The following is a 21,076-nucleotide window of genomic DNA, read 5'->3' as shown; positions in this document are numbered from 1 at the left end:
GTCGATTATTTCCTTTCGAATAAATAGATTTTTGTATTTGTTTCTCCGCATGGGAAGTTAAAAGGGAAGATTAACAATGATTGAAATCGATTAAAAAGGCGTAGGGGTGGAGCCATGCACTTATTTCTTGAGGGGAGACGAATGTAATATGAAAAGAAAGAAGTAAAATGGAAGAGAAGAGGAAATGTAAAAAAAAAAAAGTGGCAGGTAAATTTAAAATGAAAATAAACACCCACACGCAGTGTCATCTTGCAAATATGGACGGAATCGGGTTGGGAGACGAAAAATGATCGTCTTGGCACGAAAAATGAGTTTTTGGGACGGAATGGTCGGGTCAAAAAATAAAACGTCGAAATAAAAATAAAACGTCACTCGGGGCCGGAGCAAATCAGGTCAACGTAATAACGTCATTTTCTTTTTTTTCTTCTTCTTCTCCTACTTAAAGTGATGGCGCTTCTTCCAATTTCCTCCAGACCACCTGTAAGTTTAAATAGGGAATGAAATGAACTCGTTTAACCAGTTTCTTTTTCGTCTTTGACTCAATTTGACACGTATAGAAAATCCTTACGTTGCACATGGCGTGAACGAGAGCCCGTTCACCGTCTCCAAGGGCTTCTCCATCAGTAGCCTGCTGACCAAGGCGGTCGACCTCTTCGTCGGCCAGCTCTGAATCGGGAGTGACCAATCCGCTCCTCTGACGGGACGAGCTGCGACTAACCGACGGTAGGACTCCCAAACTGGATGGTTCTAGAAATTCTCTGACCTGTTTGATTGACAACACATTGGAGTTACTACAAGTGGCAGAAAATGCAAAACCAAAATAACTAGACCTGTAAAACACGAAGCGCACGAGTGACGGCTTCGGGACGGGAATGGACCAGTTGATCGTCTTCTTGTTGAATCTCGTCCGAACGGATGCCAAGCTCAACGGCCCGTTGATTGTGAACAGCGTTGTAAGGCGGAGGGTGGGGTGGGCGCAATCTTTGCTGCTGCTGTTGTTGAGGTTGCCGAATTACGTTGTTCGACTGCCCACTTCGCTCCTCCTCCATTTGAAGTATGCGAAGCTCCAGTTGGCGAGTGTATTGCAGCAATTGCTCGGCCAATACAGAACGATGTTGAGAGTGATCCTAATTAAGAGAGAAAAATGTGGTTAAGCAACTTTTTCATTGAAAAATTAGGTGGATTGGTGGTCAAATTTACATCAAGTAATCGATCTTGGCTGCTGGTACGGATAACCCGCTGGTGGACCATGCCCGAAAGAGTCTGAGGACGATTGACCGATAAATGCGATCGGGATGGATGCATGCTGAGATTGGTTGGTTCATCCGCGTTGGTGCTGCTGCTGCTACCGTCGCCATCATCACGGACGGGTTGCTGTTGCTGATTCAGACCAGCCATGTTCAATTCGGTTGGGGGTGGCGACGGAGTGGCTCCGCAAGAGACACAAGGAGCTTGTTGGATTTCGCTCCTTTCTTCATCCAAATAAAGGCAAAGTTCTTTCAGTTCTCCATTATCCCTCGTCAATTCTTGCTGTCGACTTTCGAGTTGCTTAAGCTTATTCTGATAAGACGCGACTTCTTGGCGCATTACGGACGCCGTATAACGACCGAAACGTTGCCACTCTCTGGCAAGCTTCCGTCCTTTCTGGCGATCATCATCCAAGAAACAGCAAAGATCTCTGAGCTCTTGATTATCTTCTTGAAGCCTTTGATATGATGATTTTAGACCTAATAAAAAGACAAGAATCAAATGATAATATTATGAACTAGTGGGGCATGAATGATGTCTTTACCTTTGATCTCTGTTGCTTGAGTTGCAATTCGATTCTGAGCCTCCAGTAAACGTCTGGCTAAGACTGGGACAGAGAGCATCATCAGTTCCTCCTCAGACATGTGGGTAGATGTTTCTTCATCCCCATCATCTTTTGTTGCAACAGGTCTGAGATTGATCTGAGAAATTTGTTGATTGAAGGCAGGCAAGCTTTGATAACTTGATGGTCCTGGATTTGGTATCAGCACTTGTTGTTGTTGTTGACCTGCAGGAGCTGGTCTGATTTGGTTTGGTGGGATATTTCGGCGAATTTCCCCTAGTGGAATGTATGGTTTTCTCTGTTGTTCTAACGAAGTAACAGGTACTCCAGGAATTCCACCAGGTGCAACTGCTGGCTTGGTGTCAGTTCTGCTGCTACCAAACTTATTCATAGTTGAATTTGGCATATGTGAGTAGCTTGCTCGAGTCGTTGTGCCTGGGTAAGGCGGAGGTTCAGAAAAAGGTCGAGGGATGTTGTTGTTCATTGTGAACTTGGAGTCACTTTTAACGAAAGATTCAATAGGTTTCAGCGCCATTAGCACCTTTATTTAAAAACTGTTAGTACCGTTAAAACACACATATTCACTCACAAGTATTAGGTCTTCAACGCACATTTAGAGAAATGAATGAAAACACAGAGACACTACTTCTTAAATACAATCGATAGCAGTCACCCAAGCTTTAGACGCCAGGTTTACACAGGTAGACATTTCATTCCTCAATTCTATAACCTCGATTTTTAACTCGGCATTTCCGCATTACTTCGCCAGTTCTCCGCTAGGGAGCGAGTGTGGAATTTCTTCCTTCGACTTTTAACCTAATTAAACATTTATTCAATTTTCTACTCATTCCACTGTTTTGTTTCTTTAAATTGGAAAAACTAAGTATCACGTAAATAAATAAATTAAAATTTTGTACTATTTCATTATTTGAAGTTGAAGCCATAGAAAAAGAACAATAATTTTAAAGTAATCGATCAAATTCATTATCGATATGTGTTGTCGTCTGCTTTTTTTCTGAAACACATTGGAAAAAAGCCTGTGTTTGGCGTTGAATTTGCTTTTGAATATTTTTGTAAAAAATCCCAATTTTCTTAAAAAAACCATTAGAATATTCACTTAACAAAACCAGTTAACCACTAGAAAGTTGTAAATCATCAGTTCAACATGCTGCTTACTAGAGTTCTGTTTGCTAAAAAAGCTAAAGCCAAGTAAGAAACAATAGCATGAATAATAAGTGAAACTCAATTTTTAAAAACTATAATTTTTTTATTCTGTTTGCAGGGACGTCTTGGTCATGTTAGAAAGCATTGTTTCAGGACATAGGGTTAACCTGATTCGACCAAGATTAGATGATAAATTGGAAATTATACGTTTTGACCCTTGGAGTAAGTTCTTCAAAAATAAATTGTTACTGTAGCTACTACATTTTAACACTAAATTTTGGGTTTTCAGTTAGGACCATGTGCATATATAAGGAGAAAAAGAAAGTTCGTAGTATGTAGAGAATGTTGAATAATTGTAGAATAAAGTTTTTTCCAACAGTTGTAATGCATTGAATTTTAATCCACAGAAAACTTTTTCACACACTTTGACTTGAAATTTTAATGCCTTCCTCTTCCACGCCACTGCGGCTTCTGATCTTGATTCCACGAGTTTCCTCCTTGATTCCAACCACCTTGGACTCGGCCGCCTCCTCTTTGACCTCCACCACCACCATCGCGATATCCACCTCTTCCACCTCCATCCGGTTTACGTTTCTGCCATCCGGGCATTTCGGGTGGTGGACGTCGGTTTTCAGTAGCACGACCACCTCGATCAGGAACCTTTCATAACGATAATTTCATTTAATTAATAGGAAACTGATGTGGCGCAATCAAGTTAAAGCCTACCTCGCCAATGAGCATTCGTTGAAGCGGAGTCTTCGTCTTCTCTCTAACGGAGGCGCTACTTGTTTTCTCCTCATAAGCAACATCCTCTCTGGTAATAAAGATGTTTCAATAAGCATTAAGATAGATTCTAGTTTTCCAGCGAGACAGATAAACATATTTACTACCTAGCGGATAGCAAGCGACTGATATTCACATTGGGCTCTGCCAGCATGCTAGATCTCAAGGGTTGGAAAATTGCCGATACTTCATCCATTTTACTTTTAACACTCGGAGACCACTAAATACCAAAGAACGTCTCGTCTTAAAATGAGTAGGTTTTCACAATTTTTACTTGGTTCTTACCGTGAACGATAGGACTGTCACATCAAGCCGGGTTAGCAACATTTCTCGTCTTAGTTTATAGTCCTTGTTCAGTTCTCCCAAAAGTTGGTGAAGCTGACTCCATTGTTGCTCTGTCAGTGATGTTTTCAGTAGAGGAGATCCTGGATAGTCTTTTGGGGCTGTTGATAAAATTTCTCGAATCTTGACGGCCATTTTATTGAAAAGTTGCTTGGCAGAAATATCAGAAGGTGGTTTGCTAAAGCCCAAAGTCATTAATGCAGATTTTAGTTTTTCAGCTGTTGGGGTTTCCTAAATTGTAGAAATATATGAGTCACAGCATTTAAAGGACAAACTTGTTTAAATATTTACAGATTTTAGGGAACATTTTTCCAGTTGATTTTCAAGATTATTCATCATTGCAGCTTGGCATTCAGAAATGAGAAAGTTTAACAGTTTAAAATGATTTTCTCTAGCTGTAAGCCTCAGGGCAGGGGGTCCATCCATCAAAACGCTATAAGGACAATCTGTGCATGTGAAATGTTACACATTTTGTCAATTGAAAGAGTCCCTTTTAAGATATCTTACAGAGTTCTTGTAAAAGTCCAGCCAATTCCATACAAAACATCTCTCCCTCTTCTGGCTTTTCAATGGCATTAACCATATCTTCGAGTTGGCAAAGTGATCCTAGTTTGAGTGACAAAAAATTCACAACTTTACTCAGATCTACTATGTACTCAGGGTCATTCCTTTCAAGCAGGCGTGCCATTTGAACAACATCATTAATCGGCCCCGTGTATCTACAAGTCAGTTCAACATATTAGGTATGGCAGAATGTTATCATTTTATTCAACAATAAAGTACCCTAAGTTCTGAAGACTAGTACAAATGGTATCACTTTCCATGTTTAAATTCAATTTCAATTTGAATTCGAACTTTTATTTGACGATAGCCCGACGTGCTCCCTACGAAGAGTTGCAGACGTCTGTGCTTTGGTGTGTGATACACGATTTGGTGATTTACTTTGAAAATATGGACAAGTACAACAACGCCAGTATTTCAAATTCGCAACAGCTGCAACAAATTAGGAATAAATGTATTGACTACACGTTTCAGAATTATCCGTTTATTGAGAAAGTTAGATAAAAACTGAATACAATTGGAAATGGAATTTTTAACAGGCTAATTTTATTTCACCATGAACTTGCACTTACATAATCTCTTGATATTTTGAATGTGTGGATTTTCTAACGCAGATTAAAATTTTTTGTCATAGCCTTGATCTAAAATTTGGAATGGAATTCGTGATAGATTAGTTTTCTTGGAAAACAGTTGTTGTTGCATTCGACAAAAAAAAAAGAACCGTACGGCGCTGTTTCACGTTTCTTCAGTTGGATTCCATTTTTTACCAGAAGATGGGGTTTACTATTTCGAATTAAGATTAAACAAGCTGGATAAAATAAAATCATTTATTTTTAGTTTTTTAATAAATAAAAATAAGTTTAAAATTAAAAATTTAATTCTTTAAATTATATTTTTAACTAGTTGTTTTAAACCTGATTGGGTGTTGCATCCGGTAGCCTCTTCTTCCCTCCAAAAACACAAATAAAAATTCATGAAGAAGTTACCTTTAGTGGCCGTTACGAAGCGCTGGTGTGCAAAGCAACGCCATTTGCAAAAGGAGAGAGGGGAAGAATTGTGTACAGAGGGCGCTCGTCTCCGTTAGCTGTTTTCGGGGCCTTGTTGATATGTCAACACGTAATTCCAATCGCCCAGTAAAAGAGTTAAAAAGTTGCTTAATATCACGGAATTAGTGGGCATTGATTCATCATTAATTGTTTGCATGGTGAAACTGTACGGGATTCGTGTAAAAACCGTTGGTGACTCACAAGATTCGTAGTGTTTTCGAGTGGGAAAGTTTCAGTTTGCCGTGCGAGACACCCGCCATCACTGTGTACAGAAAAGTGTATATACGCCGTGTGTGTGTGTCGTGTTGTGTCGTCTGGCTCGTGAAAAAAAAACGCCATGGCAGCACACAAAAACAATTTAAAAGCTGGGTCCTAGTGAAATTTATCAAATATATTCAATCTCTTGACTGTGTAGAACAAGAAACAAAGCATAAAGAACAAGTTTAGACTTCCCCTCATTGGACTGTTTTGAGAAAAGGTATTTTTCTTGAGCATTTTTACTCGCTCACAACATTTCAGGCTTTTGGCATCCAATTAATTAAAAAAATCGTTTCCAAGTTTTGGCAGTATTTTTACTCCAAACAATGTTTTTTTAAGAAGCCTTCATATGATTACATAATGTACACATTTCGTTCTCACAGCTAATTCATATCTCTATTATCTTTCAGGTGATCATCGCTTGTGCAGGAACTCTTAAACGACAAATACCAAAGAGTGTTTTCAAGTGAATTAGGCAGTGTTTGTGTGTGAACCAGCAAAAAAGACAAGAAAGAACAGGTTTTTTTCGGAGAGAAGAAAAGCCGCGCATCACCTCATTTGACCCCGCCTCCAACAGTATTGAAAAGGTTAAAAGAGGTCATCGAGTGACCTCTGCTGAATGGCGATGGAAAGTTCCGTTCTGGTCCAGCCTAAGCGACCCGACTGGCACAAGCATGAACAGATGCAAATCCACCACACTAAAAGTATGCCTTTTCTCATTTTAAACGAATATTTTAAAAATGAATCAAGTTGGTCGCCAGGAATTTTCCCCCCAACGGAAAACGAATAATGAATTGATTCATTTGGGGTGAGCTTTTCGTGTGTGTTTGACACGGTCGTCATGCAAAGTCAGGGAGTAGGAGAGAAGAAATCACGTGAAAATTCCGGTCGCTTCTATTTATTCCCTAACGGCAGGATTCTCCTCCTTGTTGTTGTTTTTGTTGTTTTTTGCAGTCGGGGCATTTTTTCTTCTTCTTCATTTTGTTTCTCCCCTACCCAATTCCTACTCTTTGGTTGAGTGGACCGGAAGTCTCGTACCACCACCACTACCACCACAGACAAGACACAGGCGCTGGTACTACTCCCGAAAATGGATCGAGAGGCCAGAGTATGTGGAATGCCAGACATTTTCTCTTTCGTCTGGCTTTGCAAGCAACGGGATGACTACAGCTGGGCGGGTGGGGAAGATAAATAAATGGAATCATTATTCCGTTCCATTTCTAAAAAAAGAACCTCGATGTTCAGGAGAGAGAGAAAAAAAAAAGGAATGCCGTGTCAAAATTTGTGTGTCTGGTTCATTAAGTCGTTTCAATGACGGTCACTGGCTGGCTGACTCAAGTGCGTCACGTCGTGACGTCATTTCCGGTTCAGACGGGGCTAGACTGCGTCATCAATCGGAGGTGTTGCGACGGCGGTACTCCCCCCGCCAATTTCACCATCGACACATGCCCAACGAATTGTTTATCTTTTGGAACAGGTTCATCTTTTTTCTTCTTAGAGGCCAACGACGAATCGACGAAAATTGTGTGATTCATCATTGATCTTTTACACGCCAAATACCGAAACGGCCTCGTTGCTGCTCGGCGCGCATGCGTTTTTCGTTTCCGTCTCAGCCCTGGGATGCCTGGCCACAACTAGAGTGTGTGTGTGTTGTCCATCCCTGGGTGTTGTTTCCCGGCGGGTCGTTGATCGACAGACGGGCTCGTATATATGGCCTCTTCTCTCTCTCTCTCTCTTTGCCGTCTAGCCATTTTCTCCTCTTTCTCTTGCCCTTCTTCTTCTTTTCTTCGTGCTGGCCGCCGCCGCCGTCACGCTGCTTCCCCTCCTTGTTCACGTCTCTTGCACCAACTTTTCATCAGACTCTCTCTTTCACTGTCTCTTTTCTCCCTCCTGGCGCTCACGGCGGCTAAGAGTACTCGGCCGTCGGATGGGGAAATCGGGGCGGAGTCAGACGCCAAGTGAACTGAAAATAGGGACCGTTTTCGTGCCATCTGGCGGCGGAACAAGTTGTTCCCTGAACGACGCCGATACACACGCACACATATATGAGAGTTTGGGGGGGGGCGGTCGGTTGGAGATTCCGAACAAATTCCGACGGGGACCGATCATTCCGTTATTTGACAAAATTGTATTTATTTATAAATATATCTACACACACTCTCGACACGACAAACAAGAGATAAACATGGGCTCGTTACCATGCGGAGGAGAACAAGAAGCGACGGTCGAAAATAGTTTTCACGAAAAATACCTAAACATAAATTTTTGCCTCATAACTTTTGTGTGTGTGGCGCATTTTTCATCATTTCTTTCTTCTTCTTCTTTCGTTTCTTTCTTTCGCTCCCGGTTGGTGACTGTCCTTTCCGAAACGGAACCAGCCGGCGAGTGTATAGTCGTCTCGTCTTCATCTTCGTCGTCGTCATCCGGTCGTCCGAGTGGCAACAGCGGCGTCGTTAGCAGCGGCGGCGGCAACAACAGCAGCAGTGCTAACAACAGCACAGCCGTCTATGGCCGGCTGGTGCCCGAAGAACAGCTGGCAGCCCTTGGACGAGGATTGTCCGTCATCAATCCTAATGCCGCAATCAATTCCTCCTCCTTAGGTAAATAAATCATCTGACTCTAGTACTTAATTCTGACTCCATTTTAACGTTGTTTCGTATTTGTTTTTTTTGCAGGGAGTTCCTCACTCTCTTTCGGTGGTGGAGCTGGATCTGCCTCGACGTCAGCCGCCGGCTCTTCCTCCGACTTGCAGACGATGCAGTCGCGAATACCTCGTCAGTTTAGAGACCCTGCCTCGGCTCCTCTGCGAAAACTTTCCGTAGACCTCATCAAAACCTACAAACACATCAACGAAGTGAGACAATAGTAGTCATACATTTCGTCGGTCTATTTTGTAACTAATTCTATATTGCTATTTCCGCCAGGTTTATTATGCCAAGAAAAAGAGAAGGGCGCAACAGCAAGCCCCAGGCGAAGATTCCGGTCAGCAGCACAACAAGAAGGAGCGCAAGGTGTACAACGATGGCTATGACGACGACAACCACGACTATATCGTCCGGCATGGCGAACGCTTTCTCGATCGTTACGAAATCGACTCACTCATTGGCAAGGGCTCGTTCGGTCAAGTGGTCAAGGCCTACGATCACGAGGAGCAATGTCATGTGGCCGTCAAAATCATCAAAAACAAGAAACCTTTTCTCAATCAGGCCCAGATCGAGGTCAAATTGCTCGAGATGATGAACAAGGCCGACGCTGAGAACAAATATTATATCGGTAAAATAGCATTTCTTCCTTTTCAACCTGCTCACCGACTCTGTGTGTGGTCGGGAGGAAAAGAAACAAACAAAATTTAATTGCCGTTTTGTTTCTTTTCTTTTCCTTTAATTTTCTCTATTGATTATTTTATTTTTTCTTTCTTTCTTTACAGTGCGGTTAAAGCGCCACTTTATGTGGCGCAACCACCTGTGCTTGGTGTTTGAGCTGCTGTCGTACAATCTGTACGATCTGCTGCGCAACACCAACTTTCGCGGCGTCTCGCTCAATCTGACTCGCAAGTTTGCCCAGCAGTTGTGCACCGCCCTGCTTTTCCTCTCCACGCCTGAACTGAGTATTATACACTGCGACCTCAAGCCAGAGAACATCCTCTTGTGTAATCCCAAGAGGTCGGCAATCAAAATTGTCGATTTTGGCAGCTCCTGCCAGCTCGGCCAACGGGTAAGTGTGGCGCCCACTTCAGACGACGACCAAACAAAGTTGCATAAACTTGTTTTTTGCGTTTTTGACTGGCGTCTTCTCAGTATTTTGCGTTGGGCGAGTATTTCATCGTCGTTTCTTTTTTGTTTTTTTAACGGTTACAGATATACCAGTACATCCAGTCACGGTTTTACCGATCACCAGAAGTGCTCCTAGGCATCCCCTACGATTTGGCAATTGACATATGGTCATTGGGGTGTATCCTGGTGGAAATGCACACGGGAGAGCCGCTATTTTCAGGCGCCAACGAGGTGGACCAGATGAACAAGATTGTCGAGGTGCTGGGCATGCCACCACGGGCCATGCTCGACTCGGCTCACAAGACCAAAAAATACTTTGACAAACTACCCGATGGCTCCTACGTCCTCAAGAAATCCAAAGAGGGCAAAAAGTATAAAGCGCCGGGCCATCGCCGCCTTCACGACATCGTCGGTAAATATCCAATTTCAAATGTTCAAAACGTACCGGAAACCCTTTGTGGTATTTATCGATTTTCTTCCTGTTCTGGTCAGGTGTGGAATCAGGTGGTCCTGGGGGTAGAAGATCGGGTGAAATCGGACACTTTGTATCGGATTACCTCAAGTTCAAGGATTTGATATTGCGGATGCTGGATTACGACCCCAAGACGCGTATCACACCTTATTATGCTCTGCAGCACAATTTCTTCAAGCGGACGGCCGATGAGGGCACCAACACGCACAACAATTCGGCCTCTACCAGTCCAGCCAGCATGGCGGATCATTCCAGTCAGGCGGTGATGGCGGCGGCAGCAGCGGCGGCGGCTGCCGCAGAAAGTAGAGCGCGGTCGGATCCGAGTCACGGTGGTCCCGTCAATTATTCGGCCATCGTGTCGGGCTCGTCGACAGCCTCGACAGCAGTCCAGTCTTCTGCTATGGAGTGCGAAAGTCCCAGAGGTCTACCTCCTTACCTGCACCAGCAGCAACAACAGGGATCACGGCCGCATCCTCACCACCTGCCCACTTACTCCAACTCTTCGTCGTCCTCATCAGCGGCGGCGGCCGCCGGAAGGAGATACGCGTCTCATCTGGATGCAAGTGGTGGTGGTGGTGGTGTAGGACTTCAAGTGCTGAATAGCGGCAATCCAAGTGTCTTTGCGTCCGGATCTTCGGCGTTCATCGGATCAAGCTCGGCTTTCTCGGTGGGTAGCAACAACGCGGCCACGTACAGCAACCTGGGCGGTGGAAGTGGAGTGAACTATATCGGTGGGCCTTCGGCAGCTTTGTCGGCGACGACATCATCGCTGGACTGCACGCAGAGCGGCAGCCTCAACTTGCCCCTATATCAGACCCCCTACAGTTTAGTTCATCCGCCCGGACCCAGCGGTCTGTCCACCAACTCGTCTGGTTACTTCAACGCCTCATCCTCCTCCAATTCCATCTACCCCTTCCCTTCCAGTCACGGGAGTAGCAATATCAATAGTAGCAGTAGCGCGTTTAGCAGTATGAATGGTCCAACAGCTTCGTCATCCTCTTCCGCTAATCAGCTCATCTACGCCAACGAAATGCCGTCGGCGACAGGATCGGCCGTGGGTGGCGGAGCCATCAAGAATTCTCGGTCGGGCCCTCCACAGGCGACGTCGGCCAGCGGTAGCAGCGACAGGTCCGACAGTCCCATGCAAGTGGGCGTTTGCGTCCAGCAAAGTCCCGTAGCAAGCCACTGACAGATTGTTTTATTTTAACACATTTTGAATTTTGTTTTTCTTCTTCTTTTACGACGCTGTTCTCTTTTGTAGAAACACACACACAGGCAGAGTAGAGAAAGAAAGTGAGCGAGTGAAAGCAAAAGTCGTGTGAAAATAATAATGAAACCACACAACAACCCCCCTTCCCTTCTTATCCATCCGGAATGAAAACCTTGATGGATTTTGTTTTGCTCAACCTTAGTACTACTGTATTTTTCATGACCGCGAAATGTTTTTTCTCTCTTTTTTATATTAGCGAAAATAATTATGCCACACGACTCCTTACGTCCCCCCCACCACCAATCGAATTATCTGCAATGTTTTATTCCCGAATTTTTTAAAAAGAGAATCCCGAATCAATCACCCGATTTTTTTTTGTGTTTAAAGCAAAAGAAAAAAAATGAATACCAACCTGAAATGATTTTCTAGAAAAATAATAATAATTAGCTGGTTTGACGCGGAAAGAGTTCCTATCCATCGTCGTCTCCCCCTCTACAAACTGCCTCATTTTGATTATTAGTAGCATCAAAAGCCGATCCTTCTTAATATAATTTCTCCTCCGCAACTACTACATCAACTTCACTCTCCTCCGAATCTGTCTTTTTAAAAATTAGATCCGCGAATAAAAAAAGCGACCAAAATGAACAAAAAAGAGAAACATGTAAAAAAAAACACCAAAACCCCCAAATATAGCTTAAGACATGAGTTTTTAAAAAATGGAAAAAAAAAATAATGCAATCGATGATTTCCCCGTACTAAATAAATGTATTTGCATACGCCGAGAATAAGGAATCAGACAGGGAACCTGTGCGTGTCTTTAATTCTTTTTGTTTATTTGTGTGTGTGTGTTCCTTTTTCCTGGTGGCTCGAGAGAGAGAGAGAGATGCGTGTGTGTTTTAATTTATTCGGCTCTTCTCGTATGTGTAGACAAATATTTTCTTTCGTCTGTTTGTTTTCTTCCCATCTTTTATAGACAAGAGAATTCTTCATCGACGGTAAAAATAACGATACAATTTGTTGGATTGTTTGTTGTTTTTTTAAGGATAAATATCCCCCCCCCCAAAAAATAAGAAAAATATTGAAATTTGTGCGTGTCGTCGTCTTGTGTGTGTCCTCCGATCGATTGCAAATCCTTGACGTGTTTTTCCCCTCTCTTGTCTCCTCTCCCAAATCGTATCTGATGGTTTGTCTTGCATTGACGATAATTTTAACAATTTCCTTTTATTTAATTTTTGGTTTTTTAATTCTTTTTTTTTCCTCTCTTGCCAATATTGAGTGCGTGTGACATTGCGTTCGTTTGTTCCTCCCTCCCCCATCTATTTGAAGCTCCTCATTTGACCAGGAGGTTATTAATGAGAGAGGAATATCTTGTGAGATCGATCATAATTTTTTTTTTAGTGATGAAACGATGTGTACATATAAATGAAGAGAAAGGGGATAGAACACCATTGAAAAAATCGTGTCTTTCTCGAGAATGTGGATATACATGCACGAAAATATAAAGAATGAACGAATGGGTTAAAAGAAAAAAACATTCACTTGTCCTGTTAATCAGAAATTCCGGCAATAGACACTCGATCAATAAAAAAACACGTTATTTGGCAGGATTCCTTTTTTCTCAATTATAGATCCGTCAATAATTTGTTGTTTGTTTTTGTAATATATAAAGTCATCTAATGAATTGATAGAAAAACAACACGCTTCGAAATATCTCGGGGTAAAATTGAAATATAATTTCTACACGAAAGAAATCAAAGCTACGGAAAAATCCAGGCAAAAATTACATAAGGAACAACACTGACGGGATAGAATTGTTTCCTTTTCACTTTTCCGAGGGTGAAGGAAATCCTTCAAAGGGTGACGTCCATGTTCGCCATTGTGTTGGCGATTGTTTCGTCCTGTCACGCAGAAAACCCGTATACATCAAATTTAATTAACCACTAGAACAGCACCTAGAGTGAGTCAACATTGTTACCTTGGTGCACGTTTCCAGGAATTCGTCCCAAGTAACCTGGCCATCGCAATTGAGATCGAGTTTCTGTCGTCACGAAAACAAAAATCATCATCGTTATTTTCAATAGTTTTGCCTACATTTTTGTATTTTAATAACCCACAAAGTAAAACGAGGCAAAGGAACAAAGCCTGTGGCTACAATTAAAACTCGGCTGCGTTTGAGTGCAAGGATTCTTTCCCATTTGGAACAACGAAACAAAAGTTCATTTCTGTTGTTCGTTCAAGCATAGACGAGTAAATTCCTTTGATCAACAAGAATCTTTGAACTTTTTTTTTTCTTGCCGAAACTTTAAAGGTTCTATTTCTGTTCGTTTAAAAAAAAGTACATAAAGGGCAAGGCTGATTAAAATCTTGTTGAGCCAAGCGTTAATAATAAACAAATCCAGTCGAGCAGACGAATTTAATTGCTTGCCCAAAGAGGCTGAGGCATCAAAACACGACGTTTCTGGATAACATACTCCTACGATATGCACACACTGCTGATTATTCATGCATTAAGATAAAATTGGTTGGTTATGTTTATGTCTTTGCTACTTTCTTCAATTAAAACAGAAAAAATTGCAACTGTGTGCGCCAAGGGGATTAGATCGGAATTAAAATGAACATGCAACGCTGTTGTCTTCCTTTTCGAATCAGAATCAACATTAAACTCGACCAAGTGGTCATTTCTTTGTCACATCATGGGCTTCATGGCCACATGAGTTGTTACTTTTCTCATTAAAACTTGACTTTAATGTTCCATTCCACGTGGCAAAGAGACAGAACTGATATCAAAGAAACTGAATCCACAAACCCAGTGAACTAAATATTTCAAAAATCAACTAGAATTACCCATGGCCACCTCATGCAAGATGGAGCAGAATCAATGTGATCACCACCAAAAGTAGTAAGTCACCATTTTATAAAATTCGTTTGTATTGTTGTACGAAAAGGAATAGAATTGAAAAGTCTTAGCATCAATACCTGAAATATGCGATCTGCGTGTCGTTCTGCAAACATTTCGTGATTTCTGCGTTCGGCCATTGCAGCTGCCGAATTGGTGGTCGATGGACTTGGCATCATGTCAGGAATCGTTTTACTCGAGAGTAGATTGCCTTTGGGTGAAAGAAAGAGGAAGAAGGGAGACACATCCATATTAATCAAATGTTGCCATGATGAATAGATTCGGTATATTATGCTGGTGGTATCGGAAAATGAGGGAGAATTCTATCAAAACAAAAAAAGGAAAATCCCTCGTCTCATATTTCCCGCCAAGGATCGATCGATAGCGAATGCCAACGGCGTTTATATTTATGATGGGCTTCATTCCAAGCGTGATTGAGAAACTGACGTTTTTGTTTTCTTTCTTTTCGCTGTTATTAGTGGCAGCCAGAAACAAGAAAATCGACATATTTTATACATTCATCTTTATTCGAGACGATTGAACAACCCGATCAATCCGTCGCCCGTCTGTTTGGAATTCATCCAATCCCATATTGCTGTAGATATCCTGTTGATGTTTTCCCAATTCTTTTCTATTTCGCTGCTCTCATCTTTTTTTGATTTTAAAGAAGAAGAAGAGAACAACGGGACCGAGTCTGTCCATTCGAAATCGTGTGATAGTGTAGGGAATAGACCGAACCAGAGACTTGCGTCTCTTCCCAGCCAAACCGTCAGTGTGTGATTATGTTGTGTGTGTGTGTGTGCGTTGGTCCCCTGACACAGCCCACGTAGTAGCAATCTCCTCTGTCGACAGTAGCTCTTTCCGATGTAACGTGACTTGCCTCCGGGAAGGCGTCTCTCACCCACCGTGCGACTCCCGCAGTATCGCAGCTCTTGACTATCTTTTAACGTTTGCACTACTAAGACTAGTAGTATATAGACTAGCTCCGAGGGCTCACAATCCCAGGGACTTTTCTTTCTCTTTCTTTCCTTCTCCGTGGATACGAATGGAATCTTTTTGTCATTGATTTTACCGTGAGGACTTAGTCGATGGATGGCCATGACGACGTCCCGCAATTCACTTCGGCTGATGACCCCGTCGCCATCGGCGTCGTACAGCGTGAAAACCCTGGCCATCAAAAAAAAAGGACAAGAAATATTTTTGGTTATACAGTCTTGTAGTGCGTTGGGTTAAGTGGAACCCAATCAACCACCCGCAGAGTCACAGATATCACGCGGTCCATTTACCATCGTAATTTGTCCGGCACCGATCCACGTGACAGCGCCGACACTCCCAGCACTAAATCCTGCGTTCAAAAATATTCGTTAAAATAAAAAGGAGAAGACAACAAAACAAGAAAATTTGATGTTAGCCAAAATGACGTTGTTTGTCTTTTGCTAGCCCTGCTCGTCTCCCGCCCACATAATCCGACATTCCCGGGAAAGAAAAAGGTTTTTAAGGTTAACGATGGCGTGTGCAGCTGCTGCCACATCAAAGTCGCATGCCCAAGGATTTGAAATTTGCGAGACGGGCCAAGAAACTGTCACTCTTCATGCTCTTTTCTCTGCTCAATCCTCTTTTTTTATCGCTTTAATTCCCCGTTCGTTTTGGCTTAAAGATGGTCGTCCCATTTTGAATAGAAAAAGAATTCACGACAATCGGTTAGCAAAGTTTTGAACCAACCGAGTGGTAGGGCGGCTACCGGGATCAGCTGTTCGTTATAGGCGCAGTTGGGTGTCAAATCAGTTTTTATTCTTAAAATATTCATTGTCCCCCCCCCCTCAGTCAACTTTTGTGAACGTGTAGTTTGCTACAACTGCGTTTTCCTATTACTAATGGGAGAGTTGCAATTACGCAATGGCCGTCAAAGTTGTAAATGTATCAAAGACTTTGCGACAGAAACTATACTCAGTAAGTTTGGCCGGCTAAACTATAGACTGGTATACACACGCAAGTTATTACATCATTAAAGTGTGTGTGTATGTGGAGCACGTATTGGGGAGAGGGGCTAAAAGAAAGGTTTGATTGGATGTTTGTTTCATGAGCCGGAGTTTAACCGATGGTCCAAACAATTCCGGCGGATGTACCCGGAATCGAATGATCCCTGGGCGCTGTGCTGTTGCACGACCTTTTTTCATTCCCCCACCAAAGATTTCGGCTGTGGGTTGGATCTTGACAGTCGCCATCTTTATTCGTTTTTCTATCCCCCTTTTTTTCTTTCCCCTTTACACGGCAGAGCGCACCCATCGCGTCTCGTCTTCTTCATGGGCGAGGATACTGTTGATGGTTCGTACGGGAGGAGAAGGAAGGCCGTCGTCGTGTTAGGCGAGTGGCGTTCCACGAGTCATATTGATCCGCTCTGACAAGAAGAGAAAGCGAGTCTCTATCTACGCAGCCAGCGATAAGAGAGCGTGAAAACGGAGCGCTGCTGGATTCCCAGCATCCGGGCAGAGATAGCGGGAGGGAGATCTTTACTCTCTTGTTGTCATCATCTCCCCGTTTCCTTGTTGATGTTGCCCCCCTCCTCTTCTACTTGGCTGTGTTGTTTGTGTTTGTTGTTTCGGGATTAATTCCGACGGACAGACCGACGCTAAGCTCTAATTGGGTGAACATGGCCATCCCCACTCCTCTCCTCTCTCGAAAACGCGCACTTCCGTAAACGCTCGTACGCGATGATAATAATCCTGGTGGCATTTTATTTATTCATAATACTTTGGACGGCGACGGAATAATGGAGTGCTTCTGCTGCTGCTATTCGTGGCTCAAAAGTCGGATGAAAATGTTTTCAATTCGCTTTCCGCTCCGTTTCGTCTCTCCAGCTAAATGGGAATCGAAAAGGCAAAGAGTTGCACGACATGACTAGCAAAAAGAGGGAGGAGCAACTCATTAACAAAACTCTGGGGGCGGCCTTTCTTGTTTAAGAACGGAAATGTCAACGGGGTAGGGGTGGGAGTTGTTCTTGTGTCAAATGTACACAAAGTAGTCGTCTAGCTCGTCAAATGTGTCGAGCAATCGAAGCGAATGTGAAGTCTGATGAAGCTGGTCTCCCCTTTTTTGCCTATTCCTTGTTCCAGTTTCCTTCCTTTTTTTAACGAGTCGAAACACACGCCATTGAGGCGCTTTTCATCCGGCCCGTCTAAGGCTTATAGACATTGGACCAGGCCGGGCGAATTTGAGATTCTTGTCTCGTTTTTTTGTTTTTTCTCTCGGGGGGAAAACATAAACGACGGGGTCGATCCTCGTCCCAAAATCCAACGATGCGACCAAATGGAAAGGGATCAAACTTAATGATCGATTGCCATGTGGTTAGCTGTTTTGGTTTTTTTTTTTTCAAGGTGGAGGGGGGTAGCTTTTTGACGGGAAATCATTGCAACAACTTTGGACGTTTTTATTTTTCTTAACGACTGGAATTTCTTTGAGGAAAGCCGCCCATGTTTTTCCGTCGATCCGCTCGGCCCCTTTTTTCAACGTGAGGCATAGAGAATCGGAATCAGCGGGATTTTGCTTGCACAACTTACCTCAAAGTTGATGACGCCATTGTGGCGAATGTCGAACGCCCGGAAGACGCAATGCGCATACGGAGAAACGTCTGTACAATTTGAATATTTTGACAAAGAATTAGGGAAAGAAGAAAAATTCAGTTGACACATTGTGGCCAAATTGCGTTTGAAAAGAGTGTTAGTTTGGTTAAGTTAGGTTTTTTTGTTTACCTCCGTACGGGAAAAAGTGGGTGTAGATGCGCTTGAATGTGGCCTCGTTCACCGTACCAGATGGACATTCCTGCGGATACGTAAAAAAAAAGGCGCTACAGAAATAACTTTTTTCTCCGTTTTTATGTTTAGAAAACATTCGAGTCGAGGAAAAATGGCACAAGACAAAAGAGAGTCGTGAAAAGTGGTAAAGAGTTCAAACGGGGCTCTCCCGCGTCAACGCAGACCTTCAAATGACTCAATCATTTACTGTCGGCTGAGCAAACAAACACTCAGCGGGCGGAAAGATCCTGGAAACGACGGTGCTGGTCAAATTCTAAAGGGAGTCGAGAGAGAGCTGCAAAAAGAAAAGCTCGGCTGCTAATGTGGTTGTTGTTGTTGCTGTTGTTGTTGTCGAGTTCTCGGTAGTAGTGGGCAATTCTTTCCAGGCTGGAGCTCTTCAGCATCAAATGTATTTTTACGCAGTTTTTCTTCTTAGTTTCCAGAGTTAAAAAATGCAAAGAGGAAAAAAGGAAACGACCTTCTTCATTCTTCGTTTGCAGCACAGCACAGCACTTGTGTGCAGTAGGATCGTGACGTCTTTAACCGATTGCTATCGCTCAGGTTTTGTGTAAGTGGAGTCGGCAGCCGGGAGCAGCCCAGATGATAGAAAAGCCTCCGGCTGGGCTTCTGGAACGAGTTTCCATCGATCGGGAAACCATTTTGATCAGATTTTCGATGAAAATAGAATCGCCCCCCTCTCACATGAGAGAAGCCATGCAAAATCGACGCCAGGGGAATTGAGGTCGGCCGTGAAAGTAAAGTAAAGAAAAAAAAAGTGGCTGTCGGGCTTCGTGATTTACCTGTTTGAAACTGCGGTACATCAGTTGAAGTTCCTTGCGGCTAAATCCTGTTGGCACCCAAACCCATTGGATGGAAAGAGAGAGAAAAAAAAATTCAATTTGACGTGATTGGATGTCCCAGTTGGTCTTTTATTTTTTTTACAAACCGGTGGCTTTGCAAAGGGCGTCGATGCCGTCAGGTCGGTAACGCGGCGTCGGACTGTCTCCGTCCTCTTGTTCGGCGCTTCCTGTCGATCCCAGCCAATTTTCCGCCAAACCCAAAAAGAAAAAGAAAAACCATAAAAAGGTAAAATACAGCTTATTTCCTTTGGCAAAGAGATAAGTATAGGAGTGAGTATGTGTGTGCCCCCGGTAACTCGGTACGCAGGTGCAAAAGAGGAAAATCGCCAGAAAAGAATTTATGATTTAGTGTGTATGTGTACACAATATCATGAGGAGGAGAGGACAAGACCGCAGACGAGTAATATTATTATTATGATGATGAAAGCCGAGATGCTGAGCTTGTATTCCGGTCTTCCTTCATCCCTCACTTCTCTCTCTGTATACGTATACTCGTCTATATATATATCAACAGTCAAATCGGCGATCGATGGCGTCGACATTGACGTCGTGTGTGTATGTAGCGCAGCAAAGGAGGTGGGGGGAACGACAGAGCCCGCCTTTTTCAATTTCCCCAGGTTACGAGGCGCTGTATGTGTGTGTGTATACAAAGGAGAGAGCACACGGACTCGATGTGAGCCGAAAGGTTCAAGAGATCAAAAGCGGAGATAGTATATATATATATATATCATATATATACGTAACGTTGTGTGTGTGTGCACTTTATACGTGTTCGGGCAGGTTTAAGCCGGGAGGCGTTGCCCGGGATGCATCGCTAGTGCGTGTGGCTCTCTTTATGTCTAAGGCCAATCTTCGCTTGTTGATGTGCATTGTCATGTTATTATTACATAAGGAGATTTATCAAAAGGGATTCGTTTTTCTCGGCCTAGTCTTAAAAACTTGTTACCCAAACGCAATTTAAGACCCGGGAATCCGCTCGTTCGCTCGAGGAGAGAGTCTACTTAGATACCTTTGGGGTTGTGTATTCTAATACCGCGGGAGATAGACCAGAGGGACCGAAAAGTCGTGATTAATGGCGGGGCAGGACAAACTGTTTGAACTTTTTTCGGCCTTTTGAAAAGAAAAGAAAACTCGTTAGTGTATTAGGCCCTTTCCTTTTAATTTCTTTTTCACGATACGCTACAAGTCTCGGCGGGAAGCCAAAACGTTTTTCCCGACGTCGCCAATTCAGCGGATAGAGTCTTAGATTACGCCGGCATTGTTGCTGTATATAATCTTCTTTGACTAAAAAAGAAAAAGTTGTTAATGCCCATCTTTTTGCTACCACCACCCCCCAACAGTAGTACCCTATGGTGCTGCATCATCATCATTTAGAGTTCTAGTTTTATTGGCGTGCAAGGAAAAAGAAGGTCACGAATGGCTTTCCCGGTGTGCCAAATACATTAGACGGGTCATCTTCTTCTTCTTCTTTGAGCCACTCGAGTGATTATTATTTATAACGTTGCGATGAGAACGCGGATAATTGACTTGTGTGTGTCTGTGTGTGGATGATTCACTCTCTTCTCCTCCACGATTCCCCCTCACCAGTTTCTGCGCGAATGCCTGTCGTGAAAACTGTCTGTTTTTTTCTTTTCCTTCTTTCCCTTCCATCCTTAATATATTTTGACTCTTTTTCTGTTGCTACTCGTGAGTTAATAGTATATATTCAGGATAGTATTAACGTTGGATGGCGGGGCATAAATCATGAATGACGATGTTGGCCAGAAAGTCGCGGCCGGGGCCAAGGGGATCGAGTTGCTCTCGTCTAGCTCTGTGTGTGTGTGTTTGCGATGGATGCTGGGGCTTTTAATGATGGATATGCCATTTACAATTCTCCCTTCGACGAGCTTTTATGGCAAGGGCAACAATATATATCGACTGGCTGACGAAGGAGGACTTTTTTTTTCTTTATTTGGAATTTATTTTCGACTGTGTGATCGTCAACTTTCCTTCTACTCCGTGACACGGAATGAAAATGGCAAAGTTTCAGTCGAAACTAGCGCGGGATTGATCTTCGCTCACTTTTTTTTATATATTTTTATATCGACTCTTTTCATAGACGTCTCTTATC

General features: G+C 43.1%; 4 protein-coding genes and 1 long non-coding RNA gene across 6 annotated transcripts in view; 3 read left to right on the top strand and 2 right to left on the bottom strand.

Moving 5' to 3' along the window:
- Nucleotides 1-8: 8 nt before the first annotated feature.
- LOC124194269 lies at nucleotides 9-5,043 on the bottom strand. The gene is made up of 12 exons (XM_046588377.1): nucleotides 4,883-5,043; nucleotides 4,607-4,818; nucleotides 4,391-4,545; nucleotides 4,043-4,330; nucleotides 3,865-3,977; nucleotides 3,701-3,788; nucleotides 3,484-3,634; nucleotides 1,793-2,245; nucleotides 1,201-1,727; nucleotides 831-1,127; nucleotides 569-763; nucleotides 9-478 (listed from the first exon to the last, which is right to left on the bottom strand). The coding sequence occupies exons 1-12, from the start codon at nucleotides 4,921-4,923 to the stop codon at nucleotides 440-442; spliced, it is 2,559 nt and encodes an 852-aa protein (XP_046444333.1). The 5' UTR covers nucleotides 4,924-5,043; the 3' UTR covers nucleotides 9-439.
- LOC124194267 (39S ribosomal protein L33, mitochondrial-like) lies at nucleotides 2,803-4,709 on the top strand. Its single transcript, XM_046588376.1, has 4 exons — nucleotides 2,803-3,019; nucleotides 3,093-3,196; nucleotides 3,264-3,305; nucleotides 3,382-4,709. Exons 1-4 carry the CDS (start codon nucleotides 2,976-2,978, stop codon nucleotides 3,414-3,416), a joined length of 225 nt encoding a protein of 74 aa, XP_046444332.1. The 5' UTR covers nucleotides 2,803-2,975; the 3' UTR covers nucleotides 3,417-4,709.
- A 632-nt stretch (nucleotides 5,044-5,675) lies between the features above and the next one.
- On the top strand, nucleotides 5,676-12,476 carry LOC124194263 (dual specificity tyrosine-phosphorylation-regulated kinase 1B-like). 2 transcript variants are annotated; one of them, XM_046588372.1, is made up of 8 exons: nucleotides 5,676-6,184; nucleotides 6,375-6,668; nucleotides 8,343-8,564; nucleotides 8,640-8,818; nucleotides 8,889-9,237; nucleotides 9,392-9,678; nucleotides 9,822-10,149; nucleotides 10,230-12,476. In XM_046588372.1, the coding sequence occupies exons 2-8, from the start codon at nucleotides 6,584-6,586 to the stop codon at nucleotides 11,396-11,398; spliced, it is 2,619 nt and encodes an 872-aa protein (XP_046444328.1). In that variant the 5' UTR covers nucleotides 5,676-6,184; nucleotides 6,375-6,583; the 3' UTR covers nucleotides 11,399-12,476. The 2 variants fall into 2 exon arrangements, with proteins under 2 accessions (XP_046444328.1, XP_046444327.1); XM_046588371.1 differs by having other exon boundaries at nucleotides 5,695-6,184; nucleotides 6,375-8,564.
- A 387-nt stretch (nucleotides 12,477-12,863) lies between these two features.
- Nucleotides 12,864-21,076, bottom strand: part of LOC124194266 (Kv channel-interacting protein 1-like) — a 12,533-nt gene continuing 4,320 nt past the window's right edge. The window contains exons 3-11 of the mRNA XM_046588375.1: nucleotides 19,053-19,133; nucleotides 18,907-18,953; nucleotides 18,065-18,134; nucleotides 17,873-17,943; nucleotides 15,602-15,660; nucleotides 15,388-15,482; nucleotides 14,396-14,526; nucleotides 13,395-13,457; nucleotides 12,864-13,317 (exon numbers count right to left, since the gene is read on the bottom strand). Coding sequence (XP_046444331.1) covers nucleotides 13,270-13,317; nucleotides 13,395-13,457; nucleotides 14,396-14,526; nucleotides 15,388-15,482; nucleotides 15,602-15,660; nucleotides 17,873-17,943; nucleotides 18,065-18,134; nucleotides 18,907-18,953; nucleotides 19,053-19,133 — 665 coding nt within the window. The 3' untranslated portion in view covers nucleotides 12,864-13,269. The remainder of the gene's footprint in view (nucleotides 13,318-13,394; nucleotides 13,458-14,395; nucleotides 14,527-15,387; nucleotides 15,483-15,601; nucleotides 15,661-17,872; nucleotides 17,944-18,064; nucleotides 18,135-18,906; nucleotides 18,954-19,052; nucleotides 19,134-21,076) is intronic.
- The window catches only part of LOC124194270, a 24,458-nt gene continuing 17,434 nt past the window's right edge, over nucleotides 14,053-21,076 (top strand). The window contains exon 1 of the long non-coding RNA XR_006874692.1: nucleotides 14,053-14,318. This is a non-coding gene — a long non-coding RNA (uncharacterized LOC124194270). The remainder of the gene's footprint in view (nucleotides 14,319-21,076) is intronic.

Source organism: Daphnia pulex, chromosome 5, assembly GCF_021134715.1.
Source record: "Daphnia pulex isolate KAP4 chromosome 5, ASM2113471v1".
NCBI classification, from domain to species: Eukaryota; Metazoa; Arthropoda; class Branchiopoda; order Diplostraca; family Daphniidae; genus Daphnia; species Daphnia pulex.
The sequence above is the reverse complement of the archived record's forward strand: the minus strand, read 5'-3'. Positions and strand labels throughout refer to the sequence as shown.

Coding starts and splice junctions, on each gene's coding strand:
- LOC124194267 (XM_046588376.1), top strand. CDS start 2,976: ATGCTGCTTACTAGAGTTCTGTTTGCTAAAAAAGCTAAAGCCAA. Junction 3,197..3,263: donor TATACGTTTTGACCCTTGGA/GTAAGTTCTTCA, acceptor TTGGGTTTTCAG/TTAGGACCATGTGCATATAT. Junction 3,306..3,381: donor GGAGAAAAAGAAAGTTCGTA/GTATGTAGAGAA, acceptor TTTAATCCACAG/AAAACTTTTTCACACACTTT.
- LOC124194269 (XM_046588377.1), bottom strand. CDS start 4,923: ATGGAAAGTGATACCATTTGTACTAGTCTTCAGAACTTAGG. Junction 2,246..3,483: donor AGGCGGCCGAGTCCAAGGTG/GTTGGAATCAAG, acceptor CGCCTTACCCAG/GCACAACGACTCGAGCAAGC. Junction 1,728..1,792: donor TCAAGCAACAGAGATCAAAG/GTAAAGACATCA, acceptor TCTTTTTATTAG/GTCTAAAATCATCATATCAA.
- LOC124194263 (XM_046588371.1), top strand. CDS start 7,892: ATGGGGAAATCGGGGCGGAGTCAGACGCCAAGTGAACTGAAAATAGGG. Junction 8,565..8,639: donor AATCAATTCCTCCTCCTTAG/GTAAATAAATCA, acceptor TTTTTTTTGCAG/GGAGTTCCTCACTCTCTTTC. Junction 8,819..8,888: donor CCTACAAACACATCAACGAA/GTGAGACAATAG, acceptor TATTTCCGCCAG/GTTTATTATGCCAAGAAAAA.